Below are 23,124 nucleotides of genomic sequence, written 5' to 3'. Positions count from 1 at the left end.
GAGGCCAGATGGTCTAGACTTTGCTTCCAAATAAGGCAATACCAAAACTAAGAGTATTGCACTTGGCCTCCTAGGTCAAATCCAGCCTATGACTTTTAAATTTACACGCTTCTAGAGAAAAACTGTACAAACTGACATCATCCTGGCCGTAATTCTACAAACAGCAAAGAAAAATACCCCTTGAGAAAGAATTACAGAGTGAAGAGCTAATAGCTCAATCAAACAACATTTTTTCCACCCAAAGAAACACATTCTTAACCACAATCAATACTAACCAAAAAGTTGGATGTGAATTTTTTTTAATGAAAAGGAGAAGACAGACAAAATCAAACTCATTTCTAAAGGCACTGAGGAAGAGGCCAGGCCTAATTCATTGACACATCAACAAATTTATGGTTCTGAAAGCCAAGTTCACTTTTAAAACATAAGCAAAGGCTTCACAATTCATTTTAATTTTTTGTGGGTACACAGTAGGTATACACATTTATGAGGTACATGAGATGTTTTCATACAGGAATGCAATGTGAAATGAGCACATTATGGAGAAGGGGGTATCCATCCCCTCAAGCACTGTTTGAGTTACAAACAATCTAATTACACTCTTTATTTTAAAAATACAATTAAGTTATTATTGGCTATCGTCACCCTATTGTGCTATCAAATAGTAGGTCTTGATCTTCAGAATTCTATTTGAAAAATCAACTTTTTTTAAAAAAATATGAAGTCTGAAAAGATAACCCTTTCCAGTTATATATGCATGTATGTGGCATGTATGTTCTTTTCTTCAATCTATTGTATAGTTATTTTCTGTTCCTTATCACTTCACTCTATTTTTTCCATCCCTTTTATTAAAAAAAAAGTTATTTAAACAATTAAAAGACACAAAAGTGAACAAAGATTTTTCCAGAATTACAATGCAATGATCAGCCTGGGTAAGTAATAGACAAATAAATTTAATAACTTACTGAAGATGGTTGGTGCAACCCAATCCTCCACCTTTTCTAGAAGGCATCCTATCCTAGGGAGCATCTTGGGTCCCTTTTTATGCTTATAATACTAAGAACCGTCTTGAATTCTTTCTCACCCAAAACAACAAAATGTAAATTATAATTATATTATAGTCCTATTTAGAGCATGCCAAATCATTCTGTAGCTCAATAGACAAAATAATATATGCATTTTGTCAAACACTCAAAAACTACACTATTGAGCCTATTTGGGACAACTAGGCAGAGATTAAAAAAACCCAGTTGTAGTCACAGTTCTAAGAGAATAACTCACTAGAAATAACATTTATAAAAATTTTAGATTTAGCAATTTTGCTTAAGAGAACAATATAAAATATTTGTTAACTGCTGCAAAACATTCCTGAGTAGAAAATGTTCTAAATTACTGAATGTGGATAAGATATATGTGGTGTAACTTAATGTTTAGGGTGTAAAAAGATCTGGAAAAACAAACAGAGCTTAATAATTAAGAATGATGGTATTGTGAATTACAAAACTAAAAAAAAAAGAAATACTTTGAAAACTATACTATACCTTGAATTTGTTTTCCTTCCTTTATTTGCAGAGTGTAATTTGTTTTGAACCTTGTTTACAGGATCAATGTTTTTGGTCTTTGGCTACATGAAAAGAATTGAAAGTATTGACTAATTAGAGTCTAATCATTTGCCAAAGAAAGCAATTCTGTAACACATAGAATTGCTATTTTGCTACACAGAAAAACTGCTATTTGCTATTTTCATGGAATTACCAAAAATGTGTTTTCAAGAATATCACAACTGTATAGCTGGAAAAGACCTAGATAACACCAAAACCAAGAAATTCAAGTATAAGGAAAATGAGTCCTAAAGATTCAATGGTATTCAGCTAGCCAGTGGAATGTCATGAATAAATCTGGACGTTCTGACTCACAGAATTTAGTTCTCCTCATGAACCAATTATTCCCCAGGCAGACCTCCCGTGGCCTTCAGGTATACAGTTCCCTTGGCTTAGGTCTCCATGGATGGGAAACATAGATCCCACTATGTTCTACACCTGGAAGAGTGATCTCTACACTGTAACTATTTAAATGAACAAACAAACTTTTCAAATCACCTTCTTTGTATATGAGTATCATTCTTTTTCAAGTCTTCTCTCTACTAGATTTAAGCGTCAGAAAAAAAAAATAAGCCTCAGTTTACAAAGTCATTTCACCTAGCATTTTTTCCACTATACCTCCAAATTATTCAGTGAAATTATGAGACAACAAAGGATTCCATTTAGTCTATGAGGGACATTTCATAAATGCATCCCTCTGAGTATCAAGGTTCATATTCTATTTCTGTTGAGTCATACCCCTTCTCTGCTTTGTCTAAGAAAAGTCTAAAAAATAACCGGAGTTCTACAGAATATAATTGCATTCACAGAAAGTTTGATTTCATACCTTAGTTTCTGAATGAAGATGAACTATCCCTTCAGATGGTAACAGACCTCTACAGGCCAAAAATAAACATTATACATTAATAATAGATGACACTGAGCTGAGACAATGAAATTCAACAATTATATTTGAAAGGGAAAATATTCAACAATCAAACAGACTTTGCTATAATTCTAGTTACCCACATGTTAATTTATTTTGAATGAGTACCATAAACAAGAAAAATGCTTTGGTTAAATAATTCACCTTTGAGAAGATACACTATAATGCCAATATTCTAGTAGGAAAATGTAGCAAAAATTTTAATGAATGGAAATCATAAAGAGTAATTGTGGGCTATCCACAGCAATTACCCATTTTACAAATAATTCACCACAGGGCTTTTTATTGTAAGCCCACTCAATGTTACTGTTCTTTTAATCCACTTAAAACACCTGGTTAGTGCCTGTTTTCCTCATTATACTGTGAACTCTATGAGGGTAGAAATCACGTCTGCCTTGTTCAATATTCTATGCCTAGTCAATTTAAAAGTTTATATGCCAGGTACTACTGGCATAAGTATTTGTTGAGTGCATGAATAAATACACGTAAAATGCAATTCATTTTTATACACAAGGTTTTCAAAATATATTTGTAGTTTCAAACAAGGAGTGTTTATGGAGGTCTGCAAACCATGGCCCACAGGCTGAATCCACCCACTCATTCATTTATGTATTATCTATGGCTGTTTTCACACTACAACCTTAAAGTTAAGCAGGTACAACAGACTATATAGCCCACAAATCTAAAAATATTTGCTATCTGCCCCTTTACAGAAAAAGTTTGCCTAACCCATTGTCTTGGGCATTGTATTTATATCTCTGAAAACATACCATGTTAGCATCCATTATTGCTATGAAAAAACTCCACTATATCCCCTGAGAACTCCTAACCATTGTAGAAGATATACAACTAAAATTATTTTCCATCAGATGCCTCCCACTTAGCTAGCCATGCACAAATTTTTTCATATTAAATACAAAGATATACTTAGATAAATAAACCTCTTAACTATTAGAAATACCTCTGGGAAGAAAAAACGGCTTTCAAAATATGTTAAAAATTACAGAAACTAAATCATTCTCACAAATGACATGAAAATGTTTCCAAATGTTATACAAATTTTAAGTGTCCTCTTTAATCTTCCTCATTTTAAATTAATGTTTGTCATTTTAGTACATTTTCTGTACCTTTCATTCCATTCCCCAACATACATGCATACATATCAGCCAAAAGACATTTAAGGGTTATCTGTCTCCATCAGATTTCACAGTGATATTACTTTGCTAGTGTATTTTCATGAAAAGTAAGCTGTAGTATGGTATTCTTACTTTTGTTTAACTCCATGAAATGTCTGTTTGTAATATGATGGAAATAACTGTATGGTAAACCATGCTTCAAGCAGACTAGAGGATACGTATACTACGTTATTAGGAAATTAAACTCTGGTTTCCCATCACATTTTTTGACAGAGTCATCCTGGGTGTTGAAGACCTATTAAAATATATTCTTCCTAATTATAATTATTTAGGTGGAATATCATTGTTCCAACCTGAAATGAATGGTTTCTTTATAGAATTATCTCCCATATTCAGGAATTCCCAACTGATCAACAAATGCCATGTTTTACATGGTAAAAGCCATCTGTTAAAACAGTAGCATTAAAAAAAAACTGATAGGTAAACAGAGCGTCATCATCACAACATCATCATCTGATGTTAGCATCATTTCAGTTCTTTAGTTTACTGGATAAACATCATGTCTAATCTTATGTATAATCCAAAGTTTGGAATTTTGATAACTTAAATATCTATTTTTCATAGAATATCACAGTATTACATATAATAAAGATAAGTGGTTTCATGGTATATGTACGCATACATATGTCTATCAAAATATAAAAATGTGTAATTGATGTACTTAAAAAATACTCAAAAGCAACACATATTAACTTCTTGGAAGCAAGATCAGGTCTGTTTACTCACCACTGTAATACCAGTAGCTAGAACTGGCACTAACAGTGTTCAAAAATTATTTTTTTCAGATTTGAGATGTAATTGATACATCACACAATATACTCTTTTTACATATACAGTTCAATACGTTTTAGCTAATGTATATGGTCACATAACCACCACAACCACCAAGACAGAGAGTATTTCCACCATCTCAAAAAGTTCCCTTGTGTTCCTTGGTAGTCCCCTAACTCCTACTCAAGCCCCAGACAACCACTTTGATTTCTGTCCCTAAAGCTCTGCCTTTTCCAGAGCATCAAATAAGTGAAAACATAGATTATGGACGTTTTTTAGCCCAGCTTCTTTCACTTAGCAACTATGTTGTTATTCTATTAGTAGTTCATGTCTTTTTATTGCCAAGTAGTATTCCATTGCATGGATATACCATAATTTGTTTATCCAGCCACCAATTGATAAATATTTTAATTATTTCCAGGTTTTGGTAATTATGAATAAAATTGATCTAAAAATTCACATGCAGGTTTTTTCGTGGATATATGTCTATATTTCTCTTGGGTAAATATCTAGGAAGGGAAATACTGGATCGTATGCAATAATTATTTTTGAATAAATGAATAAAGTCCCAATATTTCACATGAGCCAAATATACTGCCATGTCAGTAATAAACTTCTCTTTTGTCTCTAAACCCTGTAGGGCTATGCACCTCTTATAGCCTACTTCTTGATCTTAGAATACTGGAAGGCGGGGTACCCATAGTTGTTTTAATATTTTAAAAGCCAGAAATAATTATAGTCCATTGTTAGAGTTTCTTTGCTGATAAAACTTTCCCCCAAACTAGTGGGTTTCTTCCCTATTTAATTTCAGCCAGTTCTACATGCCATTACATCACCTACAATTCTTTCCAAGACTAATTCTTTATTTATTTCTTCACCTGACCTCTCTTTCTCAATTTAAAAATGGGTTACTTTAACACTGTCAAGCTTCTAAGGAGAGACTATAACTTTAGTTAGGTCTTTGCCATGGGCCATTTTACCCAAATGAAAAGTTTCACTATGTGCCATTTAATATGATCTTTGCATTGAGGAGCCTTAATCCACTGAAAAATTTTATCAGTAGTCATAAAGTCCACATGTTTAGTCTGATATTTGTCTCAAGGTTGAATTTTGATAGGCTTTTGTTCCTTACAGATTTTCTCAATTTTACCTTGTAATTCTTGAGGTCTAAAACCAGCTTACTCCACAACTCCACAGTTACAACAAGGGTAATCAAGAGTGTGCTGTTGGCATAATGACAACCATATAGATCAATGGAACAGATATGAAAGTCCAAAAATAAAACCGTATGTCTGCAGTCAACTGATTTTTGACAAAAGTGCTAAGAACATTCAATGGGGAAAGAACAGTCTTCTCAACAAATAATGCTGAGACAAATGGCTATCCATGAGCAAAAGAATGGAGGTTGACTCTTATACCACATACAAAAATTAACTCAAAATGGATCAAAGAACCTGAATCTAAGAGTTAAAACCATAAAGCTCTTCAAAAAAATCATGGTTGTAAATCTTTGTGACTCTGAATTAGATAATCAGGTATTCCCTTTTATTTCTGCTTACAAATCAGCCAAATGTTTCCCAAACTTGTCTCTTTAACAGGACATACTGTTGATATTGTGTTTCAGCCTCTTTCCCCAGAGAACAAGTTCATTAGACACCTGTTGTGCCTCCCAATTTACCACAGATGATAGTTTTACTAAATTCATTGCCACTACATAATATTAATCCTTTATCTTTTCAGCCTCCAATATCAGTTTCCTTGCTGGCTCCCACCTAACTGCTAAGGTAATGCCACACTTCTGAATTTTTGTTATGCAGCATTCCATTCCCAATACCAATTTCAACATTAGCAAAGATAAGCAGGATAGTAACCTAAAAATTCCAGTGGCTTAACCCATTCAATGCAGCAGTAGTGAGGAAGAAAGATCCTTTTTTCTACATGGTCCACACACGGTCACCCAGAGACCAGGCTAGGAGATTTTACCAATTGGAATTTTACTCATCTTCATGGCTGGAAAGTCATTTGGAGGTCCACACACCAATTTTTGTCTGTTTTGGCTTGGAAGAGATTAACTAAACTTCTGTTCATAGCCCAATGACAACTGTAAGAGACTTGGAATGTTTGGTGATCATTATTCCGTCTGCTACAATATGATTTCATAGTTTTATTCACATCGATTATATACTTTTCCTGTTTCCTCTCTAAAGTTTTAAAAATGAGGACAAGAATATACATTTCAAAATAATATTTTGAAAATTACATGAGATAAAGGGCTTGCACTGTGTCTGATTGGTATAAGCCCCCTATATATACATTATTCTTCAAATTATAGATTTTTCAATGTTTGCATGCAAAAAAGATCTTACATAAAGATCCATGTACATCCTTTTAAAAGAAGGTGCTTGAGAATTTAAGTTACTTACCTTAAACTGTAATCATCTTCGTCATCACATGATTTCATTTGTGTTGAAACAGGCCTAGATCGTACTTCTTGCCGATCTCTCTTAAATGAGTAAAGATAGGTAATATATCATATAGAAAAAAAACCAAACCATTAAGATATATTCAAGTGCCTCTCTGAACATTCATCATTTCAGAATTGTCCAAGGTTTCCATAACATAAAGGCACAGAATTCTAAATGCTATAGTATGAAGATAAGGTCTATAACACTAGTTGCACCTTTCATTTGTTCTGGGTTAAAAAATTCCATCCTAAAGGCAAAATGTAAGAATATCAAGGCCTTTACATAATATTTCTAACTCCAGTTTCCCCAACCCTTTAGAGTCTTCCAGCTTATACAGCATACAGCAGAAATTAGAAGGAGGCACAAGAAATTTAAAAAATAAATTCACTAAATGGGTAGAAAAATTTGTCTCAAATCAGGAAAAACTTCAATGTTGAGAAGACTGTGAAGATGCTAAAAGTGAAGTATCAGGGGTAAAAGCTTTTGGCAAAGACACATCAAGAAATGAAAGTGAGGCAAGATGGTGGAATAGAAGCCTACACTATTCATTCCCTCTGCAGGAACACCAAATTTTAACAACTACCTGCACACAAAAACATCATCACAAGAACCAAAAATCAGGTGAGCAAACACAGTACCTGGTTTTAACTTCATATCATTGAAAGAGGCATTGAAGACGGTTGGAGAGACTTAAAAAGCTGACACCACCCCTTCCTGACTCACTCCTGCAGTGGCTGTGCAGCCTGAAGAGTCTGTGTACTTAGGGGAGGGACAGCACAGTGACTGGGCGACTGTACACTGAACTCAGTGCTGCCCTGTCAGAGTGGAGAGCAAAGTCATGCGGGGCGGAGACTTTGAGTACCCATGCATGGAGGAAGCATTTGGACCAGCTATAGCCAGAGGAAAATCACCCATCCTGTGGGTCAGAACTCCAGTTTGTCAGCAAGTCTTGCCACTACTGGCCAAAGTGCTCTGGGGTCCTAGGTAAACTTGAAGGGCAGTCTAGGATACAATGGCTCCAATTTCTAGGCAAATCCTAGTGCTGGGCTTGACTCAGAGCCAGAGGACTAGGCTGGCACCTAGGGAGACACCAATTGTGACCTAGGAAAACACCAACCAGGGCACTAAAGGATTGCTTATGCCATGCCTTCCCCAACACCAGGCAGTGCAGTTCACAGCAACAAAAGTGTATCATTCCTTCTGTTTAAGGAGAGGAGAACAAAAAGTAAAGAGGATGTTATCTTGCATCTTGGATACCACCTCGGCCATGGAAGGCAGCCAACAGGGTGCCAGGCAGAGTCACGCAGCCACCATTACAAGCCCTAGCTCCTAAATGACATTTCTAGACACATCCTGGGCCAAGAGGGAATCTGCTGCCTTGAAGGGAAGGACCCAGTTCTGACAGCATTCATCACCTGCTAAATAAAGGGACCTTGGGCCCCAAATAACCAGCAGCAATACCAAGGTATTAATAGCAGGCCATGGGCCTTGGGCTCTGAGACATACTGACTTCAGGGGTGATCCAGCACATTCCCAGTTGTAGTGGCTACAGTGAAAGACTCCTTCTGCTTGTGAAAGCAGCGGGAAAAGTAAAGGGGCCTTTGTCTTGCACCTTAAGAACTAGCACAGCCACAGCAGGGCAGAGCACCACGTGGACTCTTGGGGTGCCTGATTCCAGGATTTGACTCTTAGACAGCATTTCTAGACTTGCCCAGGGCCAGAGGGGAGCCCACTCCCTTGAAGGGTGAGTCCCAGGCCTGGCAACATTCACCACGACCTGACTGAAAAGCCCTTGGGCTTTAAGTGAACACTAGCAGTGGCCTGGCAGAACCCTGCTATGGACTGGTGGTGGTGGTGACCACAAGGAGAGGCTCCTCTGCCTGTGGAAAGGGGAGTGAAGAGCAGGAAGGACTTTATGTTGTAGTCTGAGTGCCAGCTTAGCCACAAAACACTAGAACACCAGATAAATTTCTAAGATTTCTAACTTCAATCTCTGACTACTAGACAGCATCTCTGGACCCACCCAGGGCCTGGGGGAACTCGCCACCCTGAAGGGAAGGACACAAACCTGGCTGGCCTCATCACCTGCTGATTGTAGAGCTCTAGGGCCTTGAGTGAATATAGGTGGTAGCCAGGTAGTGTTTATAGCAGGTTGTGGGCAAGATCCAGTACTGTTCTGGCTTCAGGTCTGACGGAGCACAATCCCAGTGGTGCTGGGCACAGGGGTGCTTGCATCACCACACCCCTAGTTTCAGACAGCTCAGCACAGAGAGAAAGAGACTCCATTTGTTTGGGAGAAAATAAAGGAAGAGAACGAGTCTCTGTCTGGTAACCCAGAGAATTCTTTCAGATCTTATCCAAGACCACCAAGGCCTCTACAAGTCTGCAAAAACCCTAGTGATATTGGGCAGGGGGCCCAAGTGCCTTTAAATAACTGGAAAGCCTTCTCAAGAAAGACTGGCACAAATAAACCCAGACTGTGAAGACTACAGTACTTAACTCTTCAATGCCTAGACAGTGACAAACATCTACAAGCATCAAGATCATCCAGGAAAACATGACTTTGCCAAATGAGCTAAATAAGACACCAGTGACCAATCCTGGAAAAACAGAGACATGTGACCTTTCAGACAGTGAATTCAAAATAGCTGTTTTGAGAAAGCTCAAAGAAACCCAAGTAACAGAAAAGGAATTCAAAATTCTATCAGATAAATTTAACGAAGAGATTGACATAATTAAAAAGAATCGAGAAATTCTGGAGTTAAAAATGCAACTGACATACTGAAGGCTGCATCAGAGTCTCTTAATAGCAGAACTGATCAAGCAGAAGAATTAGTAATCTTGAAGGCATGCTATTTGAAAATACAGAGGAGACAAAAGAAGAAAGAATGAAGCATGCCTACAAGATCTAGAAAATAGGCTCAAAAGGGCAAATATAAGACTTATTGGCCTTAAAGAAGAGGCAGAAAGAGAGAGGTAGAAAGTTTATTCGAAGGGATAATATCAGAGAACTTCCCAAACCTTGAGAAAGTTATCAATGTTCAAGTAAAAGAAGACTATAGAACACCAAGCAGATTTAACCCAAAAAAGACTACCTCAAGGCATTTAATAATCAAACTCCCAAAGGTCAAAGATAAAGAAAGGATCCTAAAAACAGCAAGAGAAAAGAAACAAACAACATACAAAGAAGCTCCAATACATCTAGCAGCAGACTTCTCAGTGGAAACCTTACAGACCAGGAGAGAGTGGCATGACATACTTAAAGTGCTGAAGAAAAAAAATATAGATTTTAACCTTAGAATAGTATATCCAGCAAAAATATCCTTCAAACATGAAAGATAATAACAGACCTTCCCAGAAAAACAAAAGTTGAGGCATTCCATCAACACTAGACCTGTCCTACAAGAAATGCTAAAGACAGTTCTTTAATCTAAAAGAAAAGGATGTTAATGAGCAAGAAGAAATCATCAGAAGGTACAAAAGTCACTGGTAATAGTAAACATGCAGAAAAACACAGAATATTATAACACTGTAATTGAGTGTAAACTACTCTAAACTAGAAAGACTAAATGATGAGCCAATTACAACTAATAACTACAACAACTTTTTAACTCATAGACAGTACAGTAAGACAGAAACAGTAACAACAAGTTAAAAACTAGGGAGATAAAAGTAAAGTGTAGAGTTTGTATTAGTTTTCTTTTTGCATGTTTGTTTATGCAATCAGCGTCAAGTTGTCATCAGCTTTAAACAATGGGTTATATGATAGTATTTGCAAGCCTCACAGTAACCTCAAGCCAAAAAACATACAATGACCACACAAAAAATAAAAATCAGGAAATTAAATTATACCACAAGAGAAAATCACCTTCAATAAAAGGAAGACAGGAAGGAATGCCACAAGACAACCAGAAAACAAATAATGAAATGACAGGATTAAGGCCCTTATCAGTATTAACATTGAATGTAAATGCACTAAACTCTTCAATCAAAAGACGGACTGGTTTAATGGATGATAAAACAAGACCCCATGATCTGTCACTTACAAGAAACATACTTTACTTATAAAGATATATACATAGACTGAAAATAAAAAGGGTAGAAAAAGATATTCTACACCAAAAAAAAAAAGCAGGAGAACCTATACTTAGACAAAATAAATTTCAAAACAAAAAATGTAAGAAGAGACAAAGAAGGTCATTATATAATGCTAAAGAGGTCAATCCAGCAACAGGATATAATGATTGTATATATACGCATACAACACTGGAGCACCCAGATACATAAAGCAAATATTATTCGAGCTAAAGAGAGAGCTAGACCACAATACAGTAATAGCTGGAGACTTCAGCACCCACTTTTAGCACTGGACAGATCTCCCAGAAAGAAACTCAACAAACATCAGACTTAATCTGCACTGCAGAACAAGTGGACCCAACAGACATTTACAGAACATTTCATCCAAAGACTACAGATACACATTATTCTCCTCAGCATGTATATCATTCTCAAGGACAGACCATATGTTAGGTCACAAAACAAGTTGTAAAATATTTTAAAAATTGAAATAATATCAAGCATCTTCTCTGATTACATGGAATAAAACTAGAAATTAATAACCAGAACTTTGGAAACTATACAAAGACATAGAAATTAGATGATATGCACCTAAATTACCAGTGGGTCAATGAAGAAACTAAGAAGGAAACTGAGAAATTTCTTGAAACAAATGATAATGAAAACACAACATACCAAGATCTATGGGATACAGTGAAAGCAGTACTGAGAGGGAAATTTATGCAGCTGTAAGTGCCTACAACAAAAAAGAACAAAAACTTCAAATAAATGACTTAGCAATGCATCTTTTCTTTTTCTTTCTTTCTTTTCTTTTTTTTTCTTTCTTTCTTTCTTTCTTTTTTTTTTTTTTTTTTTTTTTTTTTTTTTTCTTGTTGTTGTTTCTTTGAGATAGAGAGAAACTCTGTTGCCCAGGCTGTAGTGCAGTGGCATGATCATGGCTCACTACAGCCTAGACCTTCCTGGGCTCAACAATCCTCCCTCCTCAGCCCCTCAAGTAGTTGGGACTACAGGCGTGCACCACCACATCTGACTAATTTGTATTTTTCCTAGAGATGGAGTTTCACCAAGTTGCCCAGGCTGGTCTCAAACTTCTGGGTTCAAGTGATTCACGTGCCTTGGCCTCCCAAAGTGCTGGGATTACAGGTATCAGCCACCACATCCAGCCAGCAATGCATCTTAAAGAACCAGAAAAGCATGAACAAACCAAACCAAAATTAGTAGAAGAAAAGAAATGAAGATCAGAGCAAAAATAAATGAATTTGAAATAAAGAAAAGATCAATGAAACAAAAAGTTGGTTTTTTTTAAAGATGAGCAAAATTAACAGACTAACAAAATAAGGGAGATGACCCAAATAAATAAAATATGAAATTAAAAAGGAGGCATTACGACTGACAATGCAGAAATTCAAAGGCTCATTAGTGGCTATTATGAGCAACTATATGCCAATAAATAGGAAAATCTAGAGGAAACAGATAAATTCCTAGACACATACATACAACCCACCAAGATTGAACCATGAAGAAATCCAAAACCTAAACAGAACAATAATAAGTAACAAGACTGAAGCCACAATAAAAAATTTTCCCAGTAAAGAAAAGCCCAGGACCTGATGGCTGCACTGTGAATTCTATCGAACATTTAAAGAAGAACTAATACCAAACCAACTCAAACTATGCCAAAAATTGGAGGAGGAGGGAATACTTCCAAACTCATTTTATGAGGCTAGTATTACCCTGATACCAAAACCAAAGACACATCAAAAAAAGAAAACTACATGCCAATATCTCTAACGAATATTGATGCAAAAATCCTCAAAAAATACTAGCAAACAGAATTCAGTAATATATTAAAAAGATCATTTGTCATGACCATGTGGGATTTACCCCAGGGATGCAAGGATGGTTCAACATACACAAATCAATCAATGTGATACATCATATCAACAGAATGAAGGACAAAAACCGTATGATCATTTCAACTGATCCTGGAAAAGCATTTGATAAAGTTCAACATCCCTTCATGGTAAACACACTTCAAAACCTGAGTATAAAAGGAACAGAACTCAAAATAATAAAAGCCATATATGACAGACCCACAGCTAGTATCATACCGAATGGGTAAAACTGACCGTCTTTCCTTTAAGATCTGGCCTACTTTCACCACTGTTATTCAACATAGTACTCAATGTCCTAACTAGAGCAATCAGACAAGATAAAGAAATAAAGGGCATCCAAATCAGAAGGAAGAAGTCAAATTAACCTCATTTACAGATGATTTGCTCTTATATTTGGAAAAACCTAAAGACTCCACCAAAAACTATTAGAAATGATAAACTCAGTAAAGTTGCAGGATACAAGATCAACATACAAAAATCAGTAGTGTGTCTGTATGTCAACAATCTAAAAAATAAATAAAAAAGTAATCCCATTTACAATAGCCACAAATAAAATACCTAGGAGTTAACATAACCAAAGCAGTAACAGATCTCTACAACAAAAACTATAAAACATCAATGCAAGAAATTGAAGAGGACACAAAAAAATGGAAAGATATTCCAGTTCATGGATTAGAAAAATCAGTATTGTTAAAATGTCCATACTACCCAAAGCAATCTACAGATTCGAGGCAAACCCTTGCAAAATACCAATCGCATTTTCACAGAAATAGAAAAACAATCCTAAAATTTATATGGAACCACAACAGACTCAGAATAGCCAAAGCTACCCTAAGCAAAAAGAACAAAACTGGAGAAATCACATTACCTGGCTTCAAATTATACTATGGTGCTATAGTAACCAAAACATCTGAGTACTGGCATAAAAACAGACACACAGACCAATGGAACAGAATAGAGAAAACCCAGAAACAAATCCATATACCTACAGTGAACTCATTTTTGACAAGGTTGCCAAGAACATACACTGGATAAAGGACAGTCTCTTCAATAAACGGTGCTGGGAAAACGGAATATCCACATGCAGAAGAAGAAGACTAGACCCCTACCTCTTGCCATATACAAGTATCAAATCAAAATGTATTGAAGACTTAAATCTAAGATCTCAAAACTATGAAATTACTATAAGAAAACATTGGGGAAACTCTCCAGGACATTGGAGTAAACAAAGATTTCTTGAGTAATACACCACAAGCAAAAGTCACCAAAGCAAAAATGGACAAATGGGATCACATAAAGTTAAAAAGCTTCTGCACAGTGAAGGAAACAATAAAGTAAAGAGACAACCCACAGAATGGGAGAAAATATATTCATCGACAAGGGTAGAAAATATAGGGAGCTCAAACAACTCTATAGGAAAAAAAATCTAATAATCTAATAATCCAATTTAAAAATGAGCAAAAGATCTGAATAGACATTTCTCAAGAGAAACATACACATGGCAAACAGGCATAAAAAAAGGTGATCAACATCAATGATCATCAAAGAAATGCAAATCAAAACTACAGTATCATCTCAACTCCGATAAAATGGCTTATATCCAAAAGACAGGCAATAACAAATGCTGGTGAGGATGTAGAGAAAGGGAACCCTGGTACACTGTTGGTGGCAATGTAAATTAGTACAACTACAAAGGAAACAGTTTGGAGGTTCCTCAAAAAACTAAAGTTATCATATGATCCAGCAATCCCACTGCTGCGTATAGGTCCAAAAGAGGGGAAATCAATATATCTTTTTTTAATTTTATGATTATTATACTTTAAGTTTTAGGGTACATGTGCACATTGTGCAGGTTAGTTACATATGTATACATGTGCCATGCTGGTGTGCTGCACCCATTAACTCGTCATTTAGCATTAGGTATATATCCTAAAGCTATCCCTCCCCCCTCCCCCGACCCCACAAGAGTCCCCAGTGTGTGATGTTCCCCTTCCTGTGTCCACGTGTTCTCATCGTTCAATTCCCACCTATGAGTGAGAATATGCAGTGACTGGTTTTTTGTTCTTGCGATAGTTTACTGAGAATGATGATTTCCAATTTCATCCATGTCCCTACAAAGGACATGAACTCATCATTTTTTATGGCTGCATAGTATCCCATGGTGTATATGTGCCACATTTTCTTAATCCAGCCTATCATTGTTGGACATTTCGGTTGGTTCCAAGTCTTTGCTATTGTGAATAGTGCCGCAATAAACATATGTGTGCATGTGTCTTTATAGCAGCATGATTTATAGTCCTTTGGGTATAAGCTGAAACTGGATCCCTTCCTTACACCTTATACAAAAATTAATTCAAGATGGATTAAAGACTTAAACGTTACACCTAAAACCATAAAAACCCTAGAAGAAAACCTAGGCATTACCATTCAGGACATAGGCATGGGCAAGGACTTCATGTCTAAAACACCAAAAGCAATGGCAACAAAAGACAAAATTGACAAATGGGATCTAATTAAACTAAAGAGCTTCTGCACAGCAAAAGAAACTACCATCAGAGTGAACAGGCAACCTACAAAATGGGAGAAAATTTTCGCAACCTACTCATCTGACAAAGGGCTAATATCCAGAATCTACAATGAACTCAAACAAATTTACAAGAAAAAAACAAACAACCCCATCAAAAAGTGGGCGAAGGAAATGAACAGACACTTCTCAAAAGAAGACATTTATGCAGCCAAAAAACACATGAAAAAATGCTCACCATCACTGGCTATCAGAGAAATGCAAATCAAAACCACAGTGAGATACCATCTCACACCAGTTAGAATGGCAATCATTAAAAAGTCAGGAAACAACAGCTCTGGAGAGGATGTGGAGAAATAGGAACACTTTTACACTGTTGGTGGGACTGTAAACTAGTTCAACCATTGTGGAAGTCAGTGTGGCGATTCCTCAGGGATCTAGAACTAGAAATACCATTTGACCCAGAAATCAATATATCAAAGAGATATCTGCACTTCCATGTTTGTTGCAGCACTGTTCACAATAGCCAAGATCTGGAAGCAACCAAAGTGTCCACTAACAGATGAATCGATAAATAAAATGTGATACATATACACAATGGAGTACTATTCAGCCATAAAAAATAATGAGGCCCTGTCACTTGCAACAACATGGTTGTAACTGGAAGTCATTGAGTGAAATAAGCCAGGCACAAAAAGACAAACTTCACATGCTCTCACTTATTTGTGGGATCTGAAAATCAAAACAACTTAACATATGGAGATAGAGAGTTGAAGAATGGTTATCAGAGACTGGGAAGGGTAATGGGGGATGCAGGGGTGGGAGATAAGGATGGTTAATAGGTAAAAAAATATATAGTCAGAAAGAATGAATAGTACCTAGTATTTGACAGCACAACATGTTTATTATAGTCAAAATAATTTAATTGTACATTTTAAATTAACTAAAATAGTATAATTGGATTTTTTGTAACACAAAGGATAAATACTTGAGGGGATGGATACCCCATTTTCCATGATGTGATTATTACACAATGCATGCCTGTATCAAAATATCTCATTTACCCCATAAACACTTACTATGTAACCACAAACATTAAAAATTTTAAAAAGAGAAAGTGAGTAAATAAAAATTAAATATGAGAAACCTTATATTGTTTGCTTCTGCAGGGGTAGGAATCCATTCCCCAACCCCTTTCCTAGCTTGTCCCAGTTTTCTATTCTGTTTTTTATTTGCAGGGGGAGATTCTTTCTACAGGGCTCTCTGAGTAGAAAACGTAATGAATCTGTCATTCTACTATAACGTGCGGTCCTTTTGTACAAGTATTTTCCTGCTTTTCAGACACTGGCAAAAACTAAAAGATGAAATAAAAATATTTGTAGTAAAACATTTAATTATAAATTAGTAAAACATGTAATTATAAATTTAATTATAAATATTTTTAGTAAAACATCTAATTATAAATTATAAAATACAAATCTGTAACCATTATCAAAATATATTACTTGAAATGTTATATATGATACATTTCTTATTCCTAAACTAACAAATAATCATGGATTTGTATAAGGCATGAAGATAAAATATTGCCTAGGTTTCCTTCCCTGCTTCCATCAACTCCATTTTGGGGCATAGGGAGGATAGAAAGTAAGAATCAAAATTAACTATGAACTGATAAAAGTTTTAAAGTAGACTACTCCTCTAAGGAGAGTTGCTCTATCCTATCAATTAATAATGAGAATTTATAATGAGAATTTAGATGACTGGAGAATCTAAATGGAAAGTACTTTTTCAGTGGCTTTTAGAAAATGTGTGCTTACTAAAAACATATACATATATACATTCCTATACCTATGCATATATATTCATGTTCAATTTGTAATAATTCATTGAACTGAACACACATGCTTTGGCTAGTGTTTTGTATATATGTCATATATCAAATGAAAAAGATAAAAAACTAGCATTTATATAGAATTATTAATAATTGTACATATACTTACTATTATTTCCTTAGCTTGTCGAACCACGTCAGCTGTTTTTGCCTGCAATTCTGCATTTAAACGCCTAAAAGCAGAAAATAATTGGGATATACTGAAGATCCTAACAAAAATAAAAAATAAACTTCAGCAATTACACGTTATCAAGTGACGTAATCAACAAATGCCAAAATATACATATGGCATTCTTACTCTAAAATGAACACAGCCATTAAGAACTTATCCTCAACTCCCCATGATTCCTCCTTCCTTGTAGTAGGAACTCAAACACTAAGTATTAGCCTTTCTGTGGCCCTCTATTAATTTCAAGTGACGTAACTTATCTAATATATTTGGGAAGAATAAGCTGGGTGAGTTCAACTCTGTTCCACTCACCACCTTCTCGTTATTAGCCTACCTGCAAAGAATGCAAATTCTAACCTTGCTTCTCCAGAGACAGGCCCTGCTCTAATGTGGGCAGAAGTGGGCAGGGTATGGGGGAGATCTGCTCTGGTTTGGGGTATTGCTATAACTGGGGAGCTAAATGTGAGGTTTAGTGAGCAGACCCAACGTGGCTCACACCTCAGATACATACTTTAATATCAAGCTTCCTCGGAAATAAAGGTGACTATTTTGACCTCTACCTGTCACTCCTTTTTTAATTATGATTTTTCATTCTACTTGGAATCTAGCAAGAATAGAAATACTATTTACTTGGTCCTATATTAAGACTGCAAGAATGACAATATTATTGAAAAAAATTGTTTTTAAACGAAAAACTGCCCATAATCCTACCACCACCATCCATTTTTATTTTTAATATTTCCTTCCAATTTTCATCTATAGCATATACACAATTTTGTACTGTTTTCCCACAGCAATATAAAAGGAATATCTATCTTCACGTAATCTTTATAAGCATGTTAAACTGCTATACGATAATTCAATAAATTGCAATTAAGATAATGTACTGAACTCTGTCCCTATTGTTAAGTCCCCTTTTCACTTTTAAAGGTTAACACCATAATAAACATATTCAAAAGCATATAACTTTTTTCTCCTGTTGAGATGTCACATTTCTAGACCACCTAGGATCTTCTGAGGTTATGTGAAATTTTAAAATTTAAGGATTTTAAAAATTAGATATCTTGTTTTTCTTAGACATGTGATTCAGAAGTAACACAAAACACAATCTCCACCCCCAGGGAAAAAAAAAAAGGGGGGGAGATTAGTACCATATCCTTTAACAGTCTGAAGCTTTAAGAAATATTTTTATATCTTAGGATTACCTGGTCAAAAGAAAAATATCTAAGAAAGATTTAAAGGTGCCTTTAAAGTGCCATTACCTGATTTTTCAAATTTCCCTAACAAGGACTTAATCACAAGGATTAAGTTTCCAATTAATATAGTGGACCAAGATGACTGAGAAGACTATTCTACTCTAAATCCATGGAAATGCCAGATAAAATGTAATGGAGGAAATATTGCTAAGCTCAAACTCAGGCAAGGGAAATGCCCTGGTACTAAGAATAAAGCAGCAATTCAAAGTGAGAGCAACAAACAGGAACAGAAGCCAAAATAGCTTAAAAGCCAGAAGCTGATGTATGTGAGTCATGAAGGGATACACCTGTGAAACACAGACTACAAAAATTCTACCAACAACCTTAGGTGAGCAGAAATGAAACTAGAACTACGGGTAGAAAAGATTCTCTTGTGAGTAATTAAAACAAACAAGAGGGAAGTCCAAATTCATCTTATCTAGGTGATACAAGGACACCATGGAAAAACTTTAAAATAGAAGAAAGCTGACGTGGAATCAATCAAAACTCGAAACTAGTAAAGGTAAATTGAAAACCACCCTATAGGAACATTTACTCATCTAGAATATATAGGACTCTCTCAAAAAGCAAACTGCTAAAGATGACTTCAGAAAGGTAACAAATTGCATAAAGAAACAAGCCACTGAAAGAGAGAATCAGCAGATGTGAGGAAAGGGAAAATTTATACTATAAGAACAAGAGATAATATAACAATTAAAAAAAATTTTAAAATTAGCATTAATTTGGAAAAAATGTGCTTAGAAAAACATCAGGCAAGAGCCAGATTTTATCATAAAAGAATGCTGAATTTGAAAAAGATCCAAATATAAATTACATAAATGAAAAACACAGTCATTGAAATTAAGAACTCAAGGAAATTTGACAGATATGTTGAACAGCATAATGGGCATAGAAGGAATGAGTGAATTAGAAGACAGATATAAATAAATCACCTACAAGGAGATACAGAAAACAAGGGGATAAAAACACAAAAGACAGGTTAACATCCATTGAAGACAGATGTTATGTTCCTACTATAACAGAAGTTATAAAAGAAATCCCAGAGAGGCCTGGGTGCAGTGGCTCACATCTGTAATCCCAGCACAGTGGGAGGTGGAGAGAGGATCACTTGAGGCCAGGAGACCAGCCTGGCCAACATAGCGAAACCCCGGCTCTACTAAAAATACAAAAATTAGCCAGGTGTGGTGCTGCATGCCTGTAATCTCAGCTACTGGGGAGGCTGAGGAACGAGAATCGCTTGAACCTGGGAGGCGGAGGTTGCAGTGAGCCAAGATCGTGCCACTGCACTCCAGCCTGGGCAACAGAGCAAGGCTCTGTCTCCAAAAGAGAAAAAAAGAAATCCCAAGAGGAGAGAATGACAGTATTTCAAGAGCTAATGCTGAGAATTTCCCAAACTGAAGACATGGATCTCATGAAGAATAAAGAAAACAAATCCACCTGTGTATACATCACAGTGAAAATACAGAATTTTAAAGAGAGTACTCCCTAAACTACCAAATCATTATTTTAAAACAACAGAGAAAAATAGTCTACCAGCATAATTATCTAAAAAGCTGACAGCAGATGGCTCATTAACATTTCCGACATTCTAACATTTCTATCCTTATATTACCAACAGACAATATAAGGATATCTTTAATGGGCTGAGAAGGAAAAGCTGGCCATCTAGAATTACATTCAGATAAACTGTAATTGAAGAATAAATGCAAAGTAACAATTTTCAAAAAGACTGGAGAGTTTAAGACTCAGGTTTTCACAAAAAGTAATAAAGGGTCTACAATTCAGGAAGGGGGAAATTGAATCTGGAAAAAAAGAATTATGAAGATATCTGAAAACATGATAAATCTAAATTAGTACAGACTATAAAAAAATTGATGATTAACTGGGTGTGGGTGTATTCAAAACAACAAAGTAAAATATTATCTAATTTAAAAGACAGAGGACACCAAGTTAAAGCAGTCTAACATCTTTCCAAATCAGTAAAAATAAAGACATAATGAAAACCCATTCAATCCAGCAGAAGACAGACAAGAACCAAAGACAAGACATAATAGAAAATATAAAAAATAAGGTGGCTAAGACAACTTCAAGTTATGTAATAATGTAAATATATTAAATTCACTTATTAATAGGCAGAAATTATCAGACTGGTTATAAAAAGAATGCTCTTACTGATAAATGACATACAAAGTTTGAAAATAAAGGGATGAAGAAAGATATAACAGACACTGCATAATAATGAAAGGAATCAAGAAGATTTAAATAAGTCAAACAAGATACTCCCAAACAAAAATGGCCACAATTATAAGGAATTTTTTTAAACTATAATTATAATTGATGATTTTTAATACACTTCTAACAGAAACCAATAAAGCTGCAACAAGAAAAAAGGTGAGGATACCGATGTCATGAAGAACAAATATAAAACAGATTAGCCAACAAATAATAAATACATTTTCTATCAAAGAACGCATAGAACTTTTACAAAAAGTGAACAAGCACTTGGCCACAAATAAGTCTCAATACATTTAAAAACTTAATATCACATCAATTCTCTAATCATAATGCAATTTAAAATAAACTAGGCTGGGCCTGTAATACCAGCACTTTGGGAAGCCGAGGAATGTGGATCATTTGAGACCAGGAGTTAAAGACCAGCCTGGGCAACATGACGAAACCCCATCACTACAAAAAATATAATAATAATGTTAGCACATGCCTGTAGTCCCAGCTACTCAGGAGCCTGGGAGATGAAGGTTGCAGTGGGCTGAGATCACACCATTGCACTCCAGTCTGGGCAACACAGTGAGACCCTGTCTCAAAAAAAAAAAAAATTAGCATGGCATGGTGCCATGCGCCTGTAGTCCCAGCTCCTTGGGAGGCTGGGGTGGGAGAACTCTTGAGCCCAGGAGGTGGAAGCTGCAATGAGCCATAATCACACCACTGCACTCCAGCCTGGACATCAGAGCAAGACCTTGTCACATACATACTTAGAAAAATAAAAACTAGACAACAGTAAACAAACAACCCTATGTGCTTGCAAACTAAAAAACACACTTCTAAATAATTACTATGAAAATCGTATAATATTTAGAACTAAATAACCATAAAAGAAATATACATCAAAACAAGTCCTGGAATATAGTTAACCTACAGTTGGAGAGAAATTTAAAGACTAAATATATTTATTAAGAAATAAGAAAAACAATAAATGAGGTAAATAAACTAAAAAACAAAAAATTAATCCACCCCAGTTAGAAGAGATCATTTGTCTTTATTTCTGTAAAGATTAATGAAATTTTAAAATAGCACAGATTAGCAAGAAAACCAAAGCTGGTTCTCTGAAAAGACCAATAAAACAGATAAATCTCCCAGGAAGCTTGATAGAAAAAGAAAAAGACAAAAATAAACAATATTGGAAAGCTACCAAAAGGAGGGGTGTACATGGTTATGGATACAGTCAAGATTTCAAACATACCACCATAGACTCAGTTTATGCTAATGTATTTTAAAACATACATGATATGAACACTTTTCTAGAACCAAAAATTATTTTAGAAATAACCAAAAACTATTCTAGAAATAGTACATCTAATCATTAAAGAAGCTAAATGCATAGACAAAAAGAATCCCCTTGAATAAAAGAACACTAGACTCAGACAGTTTCACAATTTTAATCAAAGGGCAGAAAATCTCTAATTATAAAAAGCTTCCAAGAAAAGAATCAAAAAAGGAAAACTATTCGGCTTCTTTCATACAGCCAGAATGATACTGATATCAAAAACAGAAAGGAAAAGAAGTAGAAAAAAACTACAACACCCATTTCACTTTTGTTCATAGATGCAAAAAACCTACATAAAATTATAGCAATCAAATCTAGAAGTCTTTAAAGGAAAACAAGAAACCTGCCTTTGTAGTTCAGTATGTTAAAACATTAAAGGAGGGAAAAAGAACATACCAACAGCTGAATTAATTAGGGAAAAAATAAGTTTTGATACATTTAACACTCATTCAAATTAGGAATTAAGGGGAAGAATTTTAAACATAATAAAAAGAATCTACCAAAACCCTAGAGCAAACCTCAAATGTAGTGATTATTAAAAGTGGGCTTCTCAAAATCATAAACAAGGAAGCTCACCATCACTTTTTCTATTCCATATCACACGGGAAGTCCTAAACAGAGAAAAAGAGAATGTAGGAGAATTACCAAGGGACAAAATGATCAAAATTTGCATATAATTGTCTTCATCAAAAATCCAAGGGACTTCACAGAATGAATAAGAGAGTCCAGCAGGACTGAAGATCTGTGTGTACATAAACGCAGATGTAGCATCAACATCTAAAAATTCTA

At 35.3% G+C, this 23,124-nt stretch overlaps 1 protein-coding gene across 43 annotated transcripts in view; it reads right to left on the bottom strand.

The window, feature by feature from the left end:
* The window catches only part of TEX9 (testis expressed 9), a 216,173-nt gene that overhangs the window by 69,079 nt on the left and 123,970 nt on the right, over positions 1-23,124 (bottom strand). For 9 of the 43 annotated variants that reach the window (XM_024349015.3, XM_063795017.1, XM_063795021.1 and 6 more), the window contains 4 exons: positions 17,458-17,521; positions 6,917-6,996; positions 2,428-2,476; positions 1,542-1,624 (listed from right to left, as the gene is read on the bottom strand). The exons of 1 other annotated variant lie outside the window; for it this stretch is intronic. In XM_024349015.3, coding sequence (XP_024204783.2) covers positions 1,542-1,624; positions 2,428-2,476; positions 6,917-6,954 — 170 coding nt within the window. In that variant the 5' untranslated portion in view covers positions 6,955-6,996; positions 17,458-17,521. Of the gene's footprint in view, positions 1-1,541; positions 1,625-2,099; positions 2,477-6,916; positions 6,997-11,710; positions 11,772-17,457; positions 17,558-22,911; positions 22,947-23,124 lie in introns of those variants that run through there. 33 more of the 43 variants (XM_016927627.4, XM_016927626.4, XM_009429184.5 and 30 more) reach the window with 13 other exon arrangements.

Source organism: Pan troglodytes, chromosome 16 (assembly GCF_028858775.2).
Source record: "Pan troglodytes isolate AG18354 chromosome 16, NHGRI_mPanTro3-v2.0_pri, whole genome shotgun sequence".
NCBI lineage: Eukaryota > Metazoa > Chordata > Mammalia > Primates > Hominidae > Pan > Pan troglodytes.
The sequence above is the reverse complement of the archived record's forward strand: the minus strand, read 5'-3'. Positions and strand labels throughout refer to the sequence as shown.